The following is a 15,814-nucleotide window of genomic DNA, read 5'->3' on the forward strand; positions in this document are numbered from 1 at the left end:
TTTCCGTAATTCGAGTATTATCTAAGCCAGGGAGTGCCTGTACTGATATCGGTTTGCTTCTTCCTCTACCCTAAACCATTGTCTCCAGGCTATATCGCATATGAATGGCATATTAGATAACTATATTGCTACTTTTTCGTAGACGTCCTTACCTCTGCACATACTTCTCTGTGCAAAAGCCGCCAAAATAAAGTGTTCCGCAGTCTATTTGATTATTAGTCTATGCCAGTATATTAATAACCAAAAAAAAATAATGTTAAAAATTATAATGATGCATAAAATTAAAATGTATGCTACAATAAAAATTATAATGTACGCTACAAATATGCAAAATTTTCATTATTTTATTTATTTTTTTAAATTAGTAATTATGACTTTTCACTGAAAACTTGTTTGCGTCTCACAGAACACAGTTTGGAAAACTGCTCTACATGATGGTCTCATTCTGAACTCTTTGAAGGTGAGACACACAGACTCCATCATAAGCCATCCATCTCCACAGCTCTTCTGACTTGTACTCAACGTTCATTCTTTCCCATCATAAGTCAAAAAATTCTACTATCATTTGGAGTGTCATCTAGGTTTCCTGTTGAATATTTTGACTCCACAATACACCATTCAGTTGCCCATTACAGTGCAGGCCTAGGTAATACAATCATTTATATCTTTTTCACATGTTCCCAACTTGTGAATAATAGATCTCAAATATTTGAAGTGATCTACTGCCTTGACTTTGATGACTAAGAAGTCTAAGTCTCTAGCTTCTCCACTAACCACCAAATACTCAGTCTTTGTAAAATTAACTTTAAGACCTCCGATGCTGTAAACATCAACCAATTTCCTTATCATGAAGTCAGTGTCATCTTGATTTTAAACAATTAGTTGGTCATTGGAGAGTAATATTGAATGAGTGCTGTCCCCAATCTCTATTCCCATAGCCCCACACAAAGCATTTAAATGTTTTAGTACTGCATTAAGGTAGATCTTAAATTGGTTTTTGACATCCCACCTCCTTATCTCCGGCCTTTGGACATTACAAACTCAGCTGATACCAGTCCTTGACAGTTAACAGCTGTTCTGTAACTTCTGTATGTTCTCTTAATCAAATTGATAAGTGACTTGCTTACAATCATCCTCTGCAACGATCCTTAGAGTCCACTAATGGGAACTGAATCATAGACCTTTTCAAGACCCACAAGACCAAATGTGTTTCCTCTCCTTTGGTGATTCTTTTTTATGATCTGTCTTAAGGTGAAAATATTATCAATACAGGACTTTCCAACTTAATGTTGGAAAGTCCTGTATTGATAATATTTTCACCTTAAGGCAGATCATAAAAAAGTTCATGTGTCAGAAAAACAGGCTGGCTTTAATAGCCAGCCTGTTTTTCTGACACACTGGAAGCAGTGCTCTTCTCTAACTTCGTAGTTATAATTTTATACAATAACCTACTCATGGAGGCCATCACACACTAATGCCTCTGTAATTGAAGGATTGCTTTCATTGCCCTTCTTAGTGAAAGAGGTCGTACCAATCATCAGGAGTCGCATCTCCTTCTAAAACCTGATTTAATGTTTTAATAATTCTTGTTATTATCTTTATCAGTTGGACACCTCCATACTTCGATAACTCCATGGACACTTTTCCTGGGCCATCTATCTTTCCATTCCTTGACCTTGCCAAGGCATCTTGTTCCTCATCTTCCAAAATAGGATCTGCTGGCTACCTTCAGATCACCGCCTGTATCTCCCTCTATGTATTTCTTCCTGTTCCTCTTTCAGAAGGGTCGCCTCCGTAGCCAGGTGGGCAGGAGCGGCAGTGTGTAGCACACGCTTCTTGATTAGACCGGGGTTCGAGCCCGTGATCACCAAATACGGAAAGGTCAGGGAATGACCACCTCATATCCTCGGAGCAATATGGCCTTAGTTGCTAATGCTCCTAAAAACCAAATAACTCTTTCAGAAGGCCCTTAAAATGTTTCATCCAGGCTTGACTTTCTTCTATTGGAATTTTAATTTCTTCAACGTCTGATTCATTGTTTGTATTCATATTTTCACATAAATTGTCATTGTTGTTAATGTTTCTAGCAGAATCATAAATAACTGTAATTTTCATATGTGAATGAATCTTCTTCAAATTCTGTATTGATATTTACATTTATTTGCTGTCCAGGTTGCACTATTTCTTTTTGTACTTCTATAAAATCAGTTCTAAGATCAACCTCCATGTTGATATCACAGTTAATTCCACATTTATTAAAACAATTTTGTGTAGTATTTTCCAGGCCAATTTTATGTATTCAACATCTATTAGTAAAATTTTTTTTTTTTTTTTTTTCACTAAATCTTTGACATTTCATGCTGTGTCCACATTTGCTATTAATGTAGGTAAAATACATCGGCAGTAGAACAGTTTAAAATGATTGAATGATCCCTTGGTTTAGTGGTTAACAAACACATGATGTATTAGCAGGAAGAAAAATAAATTGATATTACTTAAATTCAAATTTTTGGGATGAAATGGAGCATTATCTGATAATAGTAAGATCTTCCTATTTTTGTTTCAGAAAAAATAGTGCTTTTGTCATCCACACTTTTTTTTTTTTTTTTGTTGGCATACCAATCAAAATTCATGGATGCCATATTCATGTTTTTACAACATTTTGGTCACAGCCCACAGTATTAATTATCATTTGTTGTTCTTTTTTTGTCCTGAAGAATTTAGAGACAGAAAATTGTCGCTTTTTTTCCTTTTTTATAACCAAAAGAATTAGAACCATAAATGCTAACAATTTACTTGGCAGAGCACAATAAAGAGGCTAGTTTTCATCTGTGTTAAAGATGGAAAATGCAAAATCTACTGTTCCACATAATTTTCATTCACAGATGCACTTTCACCACACAGAGTCTTCAAAACAATGTTATTTCTGTCAAAATTTTCTAAGTCATCCATTGCTAGCAGAAATTGTCCTTTTTTAAAGCTTTTTTGCAAAATTCAAAACTTTTTCTTGTAGTTCAAAATTCAAAGCTTTTTTTCTGGACTGCTTACTGGAATTTTCTTCTAGCACGTGTACCATCAAACCAGTCAAGTGTTAATTCATTAATTTCTTGATATAGTTGATATGTTTCTCATTGAATATTTTTATTTGTATTCCGAATCCACTTTTATTTAATGTTATTTTTTTCTTGTAAAATTTTTGAATTTGCATTTTTCCATAATTATACTTTTCTGTCATCTGTTTTTGTGATAAATCATTTGCTATATCTTCTGTAACTTTCACTCATGTTTCTAAATTTATAATTTTCATTTTGCATTTTTCTGCCATTATGTCTATATTCAAAAATGGACAATTAAGAAATAAATGAATGAAATACCTATTTGGTATCAATATTTATACGATTATTTCAGAAACTCCAGATTCATAGAAATCTGTGAAAAATACTGGCTGCCAAACAACAGGATTAATGGCCCAGGTCAGGTAAGACAATGGTTATCTTAGAGAAATACAGATTCATAGAAATCTGTGGAATACACTGGCTGCAAAACAACAGGATTAATGGTCGCAATCTGGGCAGAGAGTGTTTGCCTTAGAGAATACAGTTTTAATGCAGAGGACACGTATTTAAAACCATTCTAAAAGATATTTGTCTTTTGTAAAGGTAGTCTCATTGAGGAGATGGTCCATATAGAGGTTTCACTGTATGAGCATAAAGTAATCTTGAGGTACACTGTTCTGCAGATACCGTTTCCATGGCTGAATAGTGGGTGCATTATTTATCACTCATTTGGAAACTCAAGTTTGAATTCGGTTAATAATGAGGAATTTATTTATTGACACCTTTTCAAAATAGGGTAATTTATAATAGACCAGAGCAATTTACAACTGCCATGTTTGGCAGTTGTAAATTGCTCTGGTCAATATTGGTGTCTTGGAGTATAAACAGAAAATTTCTTTATTTTTTTGTCCAGTAAATACGGCAAACTGATCTCAGACACAGGCATTTTACAGACACAATGCACAAGCACTTCATAATTTGAGTTACCTTGGGGCTAATTTCAAGCAACTTCCCAATCTTCAGATATTGATGAAAATATCTTAGTCTGTTCATAGAATGTATCACTCATGAAATGCCACATGGTAACAAAATTACTGTTATTAGCAGTGCAGCAAAGAGGCATATATTTCATGGATAAGAATATACAATATTAATGAAAAGCCAACTAATGTTAGTGCATTGGCTGTATTGGAATCTTTGATCTCCTGTTTCTTTAATGGCATATTTAAGACTATAGCCAGTTTGTTTTTTGTTTTTTATATGTTTATTTTTATACAACACATAAGTGTAAATAAACCGTTTTTTTGGCTCTTAAAATCTGGCAGGAATTTTGGTTCATACTATAGAATTCTCAAAGGTAAAAGTAGTTTGTTTTTATAAATATTGGATCATGTCTCAACCATAATTTGAATGTTTGTATATCACTATTTTTATCATGTATAAGTATGAAATTTATCTTCTGATTATGTTACTGTAGTACAGGTTCATGTCAACCAAAACTTCTGGATTTAAAAAGTTTAAATGACAAAATCTGCAAAGAAAAGAAAAGGTCGGTGGTGAAAGAAAAGTGGGGGTCCCTTTTCTTTTGATGTAGTATTTTACTGTTTAAGCCTTCTGACATTTTGTGTATGGAAAATAACATGTTTGTTTGGTATCTCAAAAAAATCTTGAAATGTAGGACACTGTGTTTCAAGGACAACAGGCAGTTTGTACTGGCTATTTTAAAAAGCTGGTTAGACTAGTTAAAGAAGACTTGAAAGTGTTATGGTACAGGTGAATGAACACAAAAACATCAAGGTTTTATAATATTTGAGTATTGCTGTATGGAATAAAATAATAGTTAATAAGGGTTCCAATCATTTAAAAATTGATTTTTTGAATTTTCATATTTTACCATATTTTCTAGGTCATATGTATAATATTATGTGTTTACTTAATATTATTTTCATAATATTATTAAAAACTATTGAATTGATTTTTAAGCCTAAACTTACTGGATTTAAAGATCATTTGGTTAATTCTTGTGAAACCAGCAAGACAAAAGAACCTTGACAGAAAACCAAAATCTTGATTTAACAAAAAAAAAAAAAAAAAAAATTGGGATATTGGATTGTTTGTGTATGGGTTGGGGTTATTTCCAGTTACAAGTTCAAACACATCTGTAATTAATTATGGTGTTCAAAAGTTGGCCTGAGTTCAAAATCATTGTTAATGATAGGGATATCACAAAAAGGAATAGAATAATGAGAGAAATATAGTGATAATTAGGGAAAAGTATTCCACAAAACTATTTAATAGTTGTTCCATATAAATATTTAGTTTTACTTTTTTTTACTAGTTATGTTTTAAGATAATTTCATTCCAGTGTACCATAGTGAGGATGCTCAGTAAATGAGGCTGTGAGTTAATTTTTTTATTATTGATATTTAATTATCTGATATATGACATATAGCTTATAAGATTATCATGTTACAACTGATTAATTATTTAGTTTCTCTTTATACTAGTTGTTGTGAGTTGTCAAATGTGATTAAGGGATTGAAATAGACCATAATTTAATGCATATGCTTGTGTTGCAAATTCATTGAAGAATAAATTAGGTATTTTAACCAACCTGATTGTTTAAATTCCTTATTATTATTATTTGAAAATGACTAGTTTTTTTTGGGCTGCTTGATCTCAGATTGTAGACATGGTGATTATTATTGATGTTAGTCAGTGCTTAAAGTGGGAAATGTTAACAAATAAAATGCTAATATTTGGCAACAAAAATAAGATATTAAATATATTTTTTTATTAAATGTTTATTCAATTCATGCAAACATTATACATCAGTTCTTATTGGTTTTGACTTTTGGATGCCACGATTAATTACAAATGTGCTTGAATTTGTAATTAGTTATGATCATATAACAGAAACTACATCAGAATAATTAGTATAATAAATGCTTTTATTTTTAAAGAGTAAGCTTATTAACTAGAACAGTGTTCTTATTCTGTTACGTTCATTCAAATTAAAGCACAAAATTAACATTGTTTGAAGATGTTATGGTGGAAAGGAATCTACTATTTTAACTGTGTGTTGTATACATGGTGGCCAGCAGTGAATGAACTCGTTCCTCAGCAGTCTGTAAAATTGAATTGTATAGTAAGAAGAAACTTTCAATTTTTTGACTTTTTTACTAGTTATATTTTAAGTTAAAGATTGGACAGTTTTATAATATTTATGAATGTATTATTTTTTGTCATAGAATGAAGATGATGAAAGTAGTGAGAAGAAATCTGCTAAGGATGCTCTACTTCTGTGGTGCCAAAGAAAGACCGCTGGGTAGGTATAGAATATTTACATGAGAAAGGTGAAGTGATTAAATTTCTTTTGCATATTTTGTGCTTTCATTCACGTGAATATTTATGCTAATTTGTACAGATCTTTAGAGATGAAGTTGCTTAACGAACTATTCAAAAAAAACAAAAAAACAAAAAAAAAAAAAAAATAGTTCTATACCCTTGTTTTTGGAAAGTCTTAGCTACTTTCCAAAAACAAGGGTATAGAACTATTTATTTTAAAATGACAGTTCATGATTTGAAATTCTGGTATGTATTAGCTTGGTTTTCTTAGCAGTAAGCGCACATCCAGCGATGTGTGTTAAGTGCTTAGAATATCTTAATACATATTAAGTAATATATTTTTCTGAAAATAATAACAAACATCTAATTGTGACTTGTCTGAAGAGAAGAAATAGAAAGCAGAGATGTTGCAAAATTTGAGTTTCCAAAGTAAAGAGAATAAAGAATTGAGTAATGGAGGCAAGAAGTAGTGAAATGTAAAGTAATTTTGTTGTAATCTGTATAGGTTTGAACAGATAAGATTTCCTTATAATTCTCCAATCTATTACTAATGCCTACTGTGGAATTGCAATACACTTGATTGCAATATACGGCTTTCCTATTATTCTATGACTGCTGCTACTACTATTTTCCTTGACTTAAAAGTCTAAATATATATGTATGTAATAATTCAGTCTCTACATTGTTTAATGCAGTTAAACTACTTTGGAATAATTGCAACACATCCTTGTACTGACTGAACTATTTCTGTCATATCTTGATTTATATTCATAGTTTCAATATTTTGTATTGTTATTAGTCAGGAATTTTATTGTTAAATTGGACTGAAATCAATTTGTAAAATTGTTATTTTTATGTAGTTATCCAGGGGTCAATATCCAGGATTTTTCAGGCAGCTGGAGGAGTGGATTGGGGTTCAATGCCCTTATTCATTCACACCGACCTGATGTAATTGACTATGGAGCCCTTACACCTCACAATCATATCCAGAACCTCAATAATGCTTTTGATATTGCACAAAGGGAACTAGGAATTCCAAGGCTTTTGGATGCAGAAGGTAGAATTATTTATTTTTTTGATTGATATTTATTATTATTATATTTTTCAGTTGAAAGGAAAACAGTACCACTGGAATTTGCATTTTTCATTAAAAGTCATTGATATCTTTATGTACCATTTATAAATTTTTTTTAAAAAACTAATCATATTAGTTTGAAAGCAAACTAACTTTCACAAAAAAAAAAAAAAGTAAGTTTGAAAACAATAAGTCACTTTCTCATGCCATAAACTAATTAAAATGAATCTGATAATTTTAAAAATGTTTTGTAAATGGTGAGGTGGAGGGGCTGGCTCTGGTAGCTTTTGCACTTTTTTTACTCATGATTCAAGTCCTTTTAGATTCAATTTATTTTTAGCTATTAAAATGCTTAATTCTTAAATTCTTAAAATGCTCAATTTGGCAATTTATTTTTCTGTTTGTACCAGTGGGATGCTACGACTATTAGCATTCTTAAACATTCATCACTAGATTAAATCTGTTCATTTTTTTTTTTTTTTTTAGGGAATATTTTAGTGGAAAAACACCACTATTCAAACTTAGTGACTTGTGGGTACATATGCAGTCCTTGTCCCCACTCCACAAAAATATTTGGCACAATGAAGATGTGACCATGTAAGAGATTCTATTGGTCACTAGCTGTTTGCATTGTACTTGCATTTGTACATTTAATTTGTATATTACACTTTACATTTAGTTAAAGTGTAAAGTGAGATTTAGTTAAAGATATAACTACCGTCAAAGGAAGTGAAAAGATTTTGATTTTGTAAAGGTGACTATAATGATCTTACTTATTAAATTGTTTTCAGTGGGACCTAACTGATGACATTACCAACTGCAAATTCTAAATGGGAAGCTTTCAAGTATGTTATCATCAAGCTACTCAGCTTTTTATGCCAACTGAGGGATATTAGCATTAGCATTAGTAGAGGCACATGATGCAAGGAAGCAAGCTTATACAACATCAGCCAAAAAAACCCCCTTCCCATTTCACTGATCCATTCATTCCAAATGTTTGTCTAGTTCTGCCTTGAATTTGTTTAAGCTATCAACTTCCACAACAACAGATGGAAGTTTGTTCCAGCAATCAACTACCCGCTGGCTAAAGGCAAACTTCCTTACATCTATTCTACAACTGTCTTTCCTCAGTTTGAATCTATGCCTTCTCAGGTTTGTAATCTGAGTAAGAGGAAGACTCCCATCAGCATTGAGCCTGCTCAATCCATTCAAGGACTTATATACCTCAATCGGATCACCTTGTAGGTGCATAGTCTCCAGAAGCTGCAATTTGCAGAACTTAAGCCTTTCTTCAAAAGAGCACCCATTTGTTCCCTTTATGAGTCATGTTGCCCTTCTCTGTACTCGTTCTAGCAAATCTACATCCTTCCTAAAATGAGGCTTCCAGAACTGTATGCAGTACTCAAGGTGTGGCCTGACCATTGCCTTATACAAAGGGATAATCACCTCCTTATATCTGCTCGCAAAATTCCTGTATATCATTGACAAGACCCCTATGATCTACTCTGGCAGCCTGTCTGCACTGCTCAGAAAACTTCATATCTGACTGCACAATTACCCCCAGGTCTCTTTCATTCTCCACCTCTGAGTGTAACACCACATAGTGGTACATTCTCTGGGGTTACTGCTACCCTTATGCAGTACTTTGCATTTGTCGATGTTAAACTTCAGTTGCCACTTTTCAGCCCATAATATGTCATCTGCATACCGCATGTAAAGTTTAATACCAGGAAGGAAAGGTTGAAGTACTCGGTTTTTGATAGCAGCTAAGTAGATTTCTGATAAGGGAGCTGAAATTCCTAACCCCATGGGAAGGCCAAATGTTTGTCCAAATATTTGGTTTTGAAAACAGAAGTGTCTAGCTTCGAGTAACATCGAGGTGAGTTCTAAGATACTATTAATGTTAAGGGAGATGCGATTAGCTAAAGTGTTGTTGTACATTAGGGGTTCACGTAAGGCTTGTAATGTAAAGGGTAAATGTACATTGGTGTATAAAGAAACAACATCAAAGGAGGCCAAGAAATTATAAAAGAATTTATTTGTTCAAAAGCTTGGTTGGTGTTGCTGACCTTAAATTTTGAAAATCTAAAAAGTCCGTTCTTTACAATCAAATCCACAGTGCCGTAAAGTTCAGTTCTTCACAAGACGACTTATCCACCAAATTACAATATCTCACAAAGAAATTCACAGGCAAGAAATATCTGTTACAATTAATTCAACACACAAATTTCTGTTACAAGGAATAATGTCAATAACCTGCGTAATCATAAGAACAAACAGAACACACATATTATTTTATCCTATCACAGCAGTCTCGCCAGACAGTTCCGCCAAGTGTTCGCAAACACAGATATCACATTAACATTTTCTTCATACAATAAATTAGGGACTATGTTTAATACATATAAAGAGACACACAAATATCCAATAAGCGACATCAATAACATAATATATTTAATTAAATGCCAACCCGGTTGTAACGCATGCTACATCGGGAGCACTACCACAAAATACGATTCCACCAAAACTTCCAATACACGTGCTTATTACCATTACAACAGCTTCGGAACTAATCAAACCAGCACCGAACTTACACAACAGTACATTCTCATAACCACAACCCCCTAGTCGATTTAGTCATTACATTTATTAAATTAAGATCCAGTTACAAAATCTTCCAACATGAAGCACTTGTCATAGAATGGTGTCGCCATAATACTAAACTTAACGTCCTAAATACAAAACTACCTACCAACCTCTCCCCTGTCTGGAATCTTACGCACATAAGATTCTCACATGTCGCAAAATGCATTATGGGAACATATAAATCCTTTAAATACACAGTTTCCTTCCTTCCTTTCTTATCACTGCCAACCGATGACGTTTAATACGAAAGTCTCTAGTGTGACTATTGGCCTTGCTTATTTCATATTATTTTAAATTTCAATTTTTCAAATGACAACCAGGGACTAAGTAGTGCACTTCTACTTCCTTGAGCAAATTTTAACAATTCCGTATTCATTCAATTAACTTATTTCAACTTATTTTAATTTATTTTAAACTTCAACCTAAACTTCATTTCCACCCCAACTTCATGTAAATAAGCAATTCAGTCAAGGTGAGTACCGTCTATTAAGCTTTACTGCTATTCACACCATAAATGCTATGTTAAAACTTAATTTCACAAGTTACAATCAATTTTTTTTTTGGATCTAGAACAGTTTATAGTTCTAATATAATGTTTGAATGGCATACTGCATAGGTTATCTATATTAAAATACTTAATGAATGCATTCCACCCATGTGAAGTTTAGAATCTATTTGTTACTAACAGAGACTAAAAATCATGTGTTTTTCAGATGTTTTCTCCTCCACTTCTTCAGTGACTGCAGAGTTAAAACTAAGTTGGTTAACCCATTAATTATACTTATTATATTTTTTACTAACTTCTTTAATTTTATTATTATTCTTTAATTTAAACAAAGTTGTCAGGTACTGTAATTTTAAACTTGATTTTTATATTTAATCTTTAATTTAATCTAATACTAAAAAGGTTGTTAAAAATATTTACTAGAGCTAATCTTAAGGTAAATCACTTGTAATCTTATTTTTACATCACAAAAACACCAAAAGACCAAACTGGTAAGCATTTTTTTTTATATAGTTACAGCTATACAGGGTGTTTCAGTTAAACGTTTCAGAACTTTTAAGAGGGGTAGGGTACATCCTGACAACTCGAAATCATATAGCAATGTGGGGTCGGAAATGCTTTCCTGAAGCGGTGTTGTACACAGAAGCACCATAAAGAAAAGAGACCGTAAGTGAGAAATCGTTTTAATAATACATGAAAAGAAGCAAAAGGTACATGGATTAAAGTAAGTGTTCGAAGTTTCTTCCACGGGCTACAATGCACGCCTCACATCTCCAACGCATGGACATCCGAACATTCTGGAATACTCCAGGCGAATTTCGAATTTCTTCGGCAGCTACTGCGAATCTTGCAACCAGCTCCTCAGCATTGTCAACAGGGGTGTCATAAACTAGCGATTTCATATGACCCCAGAAATAAAAATCAAGACATGATAGGTCGGGTGACTGAGCAGGCCAATGCACGGGACCACCACGTCCGATCCACTGTTGACCAAATGTGACATCCAGGTAGTTACGAACATCTCCGCTATAACGGGCAGGGGCTCCATCGTGTTGGAACCACATTGTCTGTTGTGTCGATGCAGAAATCTGTTCATCTCTCAAAAGTTGTGGCAATACTTGCTGCAGAAAGATCAAGTAGATAGGTCCGGTTAAACGACACGGTAACAGGTAAGGTCCGATGAAGTGATCTCCCATAATACCAGCCCATACATTGACCGAAAATCGAATCTGTGCTGCACGACGTCGTATTGCATGCGGGTTCTCGACCGCCCAGATATGGTCATTATGCGTGTTGAAAATTCCTTCCCTTGTGAAGGAATTTTCACGGTCATATGAAATCGCTAGTTTATGACACCCCTGTTGACAATGCTGAGGAGCTGGTTGCAAGATTCGCAGTAGCTGCCGAAGAAATTCGAAATTCGCCTGGAGTATTCCAGAATGTTCGGATGTCCATGCGTTGGAGATGTGAGGCGTGCATTGTAGCCCGTGGAAGAAACTTCGAACACTTACTTTAATCCATGTACCTTTTGCTTCTTTTCATGTATTATTAAAACGATTTCTCACTTATGGTCTCTTTTCTTTATGGTGCTTCTGTGTACAACACCGCTTCAGGAAAGCATTTCCGACCCCACATTGCTATATGATTTCGAGTTGTCAGGATGTACCCTACCCCTCTTAGAAGTTCTGAAACGTTTAACTGAAACACCCTGTATATGCTTGACTTAGTTCTCTGGATCTAGGCATCACTGTTATTTAATTGGCTAAAAAAAAGTAATATGAACCATTAAGGATTAAATACTGTTTGGCTGGAATTAACTAGGATTAGGTAAAGATCTCCAGGTTCTAAATTTTAGAACCTGAAGCTTTCTAGATTTTGCCAATCCAAAGTTAGATTCTAGATTTCCTAAGGGCAATTTAGAACCTAAATGAGGATACATAAGGAATATATATAAAAATTAGGTGTTGTTGCAATTATATAGGACTTTATTATATATAATTACAACACCTAATTTATATACATTCCTTATGCACTCTCAATAAGTGAACAAACAACAAAATTACCAGAAAGTGTATTTTCAGGAACAAAAACACTAAAAAATCTCTTAAAAACCCTGTCCTCTTATTTATCCTAAATCTAGGACTCTAGTGACTAAAGCTCCAATTTACAAACTGTAGTGTGGGAATTTTAATAGCTCTTACGTTGAACAGAGTAAACACAGATTGCGTATGAGAGCCAAAGAACACAAATCTGGCATAACAAAACTGGATCCTGCTTTCCACTCATGGACACGAAAATTTTCCCAAACCTTAGTTTTAACAATAATAGGAGATAATATATTTACCACCCTTTCAGCAGTCCTTGAAGAGGTATATGTGTATATTTTATTTCATTTTGGAGGGCTTGACCTTTGTTAAGGTGAGAAGCTTTCACAATGAATCCTTTTAATTAAAATATCTGTTTTGGTTCCTGGGAGTAATTGGATGGGAGTGTAGTGTAGTATAGAATCCTTCCTTTATTGGTTTTCTATATATCTTAGTAATAGTTGTCCTTGTATTGGTAAATTTAAATCTAAAAAGGCAAGGTGTTATCTTCTTCAATTTCAATTTTTAAGGAGATTTTGGGGTGATGGCTATTGGATCATGTGAAAATTATGGAGTTGTTCATATGTCCAAATCACAATCATTTCATCAGTATGTTGACAATATGCTAGTTTTAAAGGTGGATGTTATTTAGTGCCGGTTCTTTTAAAGCTGTCATAAATATGTTGGCCAAGGGAAGGGGGAGGGACAACAGGTTCCTATTCCCAGTTCTGATGCTTGTATGTGCATTTGATTAAGAAATTTGAAATAGTTGTCTGGTGGTTAGATCTATAAGGTCCATAATGTCTGTTGTTTCCAGAGATCAGGAGAATCCTGTGTTAAAAGAATTTCCTAAGAATTGGCTAAGGATGATTTTTGGAGAAGACTAAGCCATTCTCAGATTAAACAATAAAATTAGAATTAATAATTTAAGTAAAATATAATAGAGATAAATAATATGTTAACCATCTTATCTTTAATTTTTGCAATCATTGAGGAAGTAGAGGAGGGAAAATCTATGGAACATTATTTTTAGGCTGTATTAATAATAAATATATTCTAAATTTTACATAGATAAAGTGCTTTCAGTTCAGATCTTTTTGTTTTCTATAAATGCACAACTAGGACTTCGGTGAATACCTCTATTATTACTATAAACTTATATATGAATATCTACTTTAAATACTAGGTTTTCTCATTTCATGATTTTTCTTCTAATATTTTTTTAATATTTAAATTTGGAAAGTGAAAAATTGTACAGGGAATCTGTTTATATTTAAATGTGTTTTACTCATTCAGGTGACCATACTTCTACTTTAGTTTTCCCTGTTTAGTGTATTTCTTGACTGTATAACTTCTGCCTCTTTGGCTGTGACCCTGCTCACTTCTTGATTATCCTGTATTTAATTATAAACTATGATACTCTTCTCTCTTCTTCTGTGGCAAAAAAAAAGTATTCATTTTGTTTAATCACAATCTCTGAAGTGTAATTGACAGAATCACAATCTCTGAAGTGTAAGGAAAGGTATTTCGAACGAACAGAGAGGTGAAGTGGAAGTGGTTTTTTTTTTTTTTTTTTGGCTGATGCTGCATAAGCTTGCTTTCTTGCATCAAATGCCTATGCTAATGCTAATTTAGATGTTTGTTTTGCTGTTATTTATGTTTATAGTTATAACATCTGCACATTGTGGAACCTCAGATAATTTAATAAACAAAAATCCATTGATAATTTTTTATTATTTAATCTATTATACTTCTTTCTTTTCTAGACATGGATACAAACAAGCCAGATGAGAAATCAGTCATTACCTATGTAGCTTCCTATTATCATACTTTTGCAAGAATGAAAAATGAAATGAAAGGAGGGAGAAGGATAGCAAATGTGAGGATGTGTTCATTATTTTAGTAAATACAGACTTTGAAATCAAAATTTTACTGGATAATACAAATTTGTATAGCAAGAATTCAATATACACTATGTTACCAAAAGTATAAAGACATTAAGGAAACATTTATGCAAATTGTTGATTATAAAATATTGTAGATGCCATTACAATAGAATAAAGGTATAAATGAAGCCGCAGGTGGTACAGGAGCTAGTTTTCAGTCTTGTAAAATTGACAGGCCACATGAAAACTAATTCAAGAAATTCAGACTTATTCTTTGGTATGTTCTAGGGTAGGAATTATTGTATGATGGATTTTAGAATTTTTAGAATTCTAAAGGTCTCTGTCCAGAACAATGAATGCAAGTGGAAGGCAGCCAAAGTTGAGCATAAAACAGGAAATATATATATTTTGACTTAACACAACAAAAGTTCTCCAAACATTTTGTTGTGTTAATTGGGAAAACTGCATTCACTTGCTAAAGAATCACCCGAGGAGCCTGGGAACACACAAGAACAGTTTTCAGTGTGTATACTGTAAGCAGTGTATTGACCCATTAACCAAAAAAGTATTGTCTGATTTATAGGTTCTTCATGAGAGTATAGTATTACAGTTTTGTCATTTGTTTTCAAGAGGTTTGAGTTTGAATTCTTTTGGAGACTGGGACATTTCTTAAAGGACTTTTCAGAAGTTAGCCAATCTCAAGCCAGAATGAAATATCTCGGTAGGGGGTTCCTCCCAACCTGTGAGTTATTCTGAATTTTTCAACCTGCATGGCATCAATATGTTACCTATTAACATATTTTTACAGATATACAATAGTGCAACATGTCCTAAAATATTAATGTGCTGTAAAATCAGCAGCAAAAACTGGTTTATTGGTTGATTGAAGTGTACATTCTACACTTGGATTTTTCAAAATTAAAAATTGGTATAGTCTGTGCTCAATTTGAATAAAGGTAAATTAGGAAAATTTAAGGCTCAGAATCAATTTTTAATGATATCTCTTTATAGAGAATTTTTGAACCATGTTTCTTTTGATATTTTCTCTAAAAAGTATTTGTCAATACATGAAAAAATCTAAAATGTGTGTGTGGGAGGGGAAGAGAGAGAGAGAGAGAGAGAGAGAGAGAGAATTAACACAAGCAATGCCAATGTATGAATTATTGCTTTATTCAAGTACAACTAAATTTTTTAATTCCAAATTCTGTGTACCA

The 15,814-nt window shown here is 33.0% G+C and overlaps 1 protein-coding gene across 3 annotated transcripts in view; it reads left to right on the forward strand.

The window, feature by feature from the left end:
• kst (spectrin beta chain, non-erythrocytic 5 kst) overlaps positions 1 to 15,814 on the forward strand; it is a 593,342-nt gene that overhangs the window by 134,609 nt on the left and 442,919 nt on the right. For all 3 annotated transcript variants that reach the window (XM_090376665.1, XM_090376667.1, XM_090376666.1), the window contains exons 5-7: positions 6,308 to 6,384; positions 7,265 to 7,461; positions 14,481 to 14,593. In XM_090376665.1, coding sequence (XP_090232791.1) covers positions 6,308 to 6,384; positions 7,265 to 7,461; positions 14,481 to 14,593 — 387 coding nt within the window. The remainder of the gene's footprint in view (positions 1 to 6,307; positions 6,385 to 7,264; positions 7,462 to 14,480; positions 14,594 to 15,814) is intronic.

Source organism: Mastigoproctus giganteus, chromosome 6 (assembly GCF_048544385.1).
Source record: "Mastigoproctus giganteus isolate SK-2022 chromosome 6, ASM4854438v1, whole genome shotgun sequence".
Taxonomy (NCBI): domain Eukaryota; kingdom Metazoa; phylum Arthropoda; class Arachnida; order Uropygi; family Thelyphonidae; genus Mastigoproctus; species Mastigoproctus giganteus.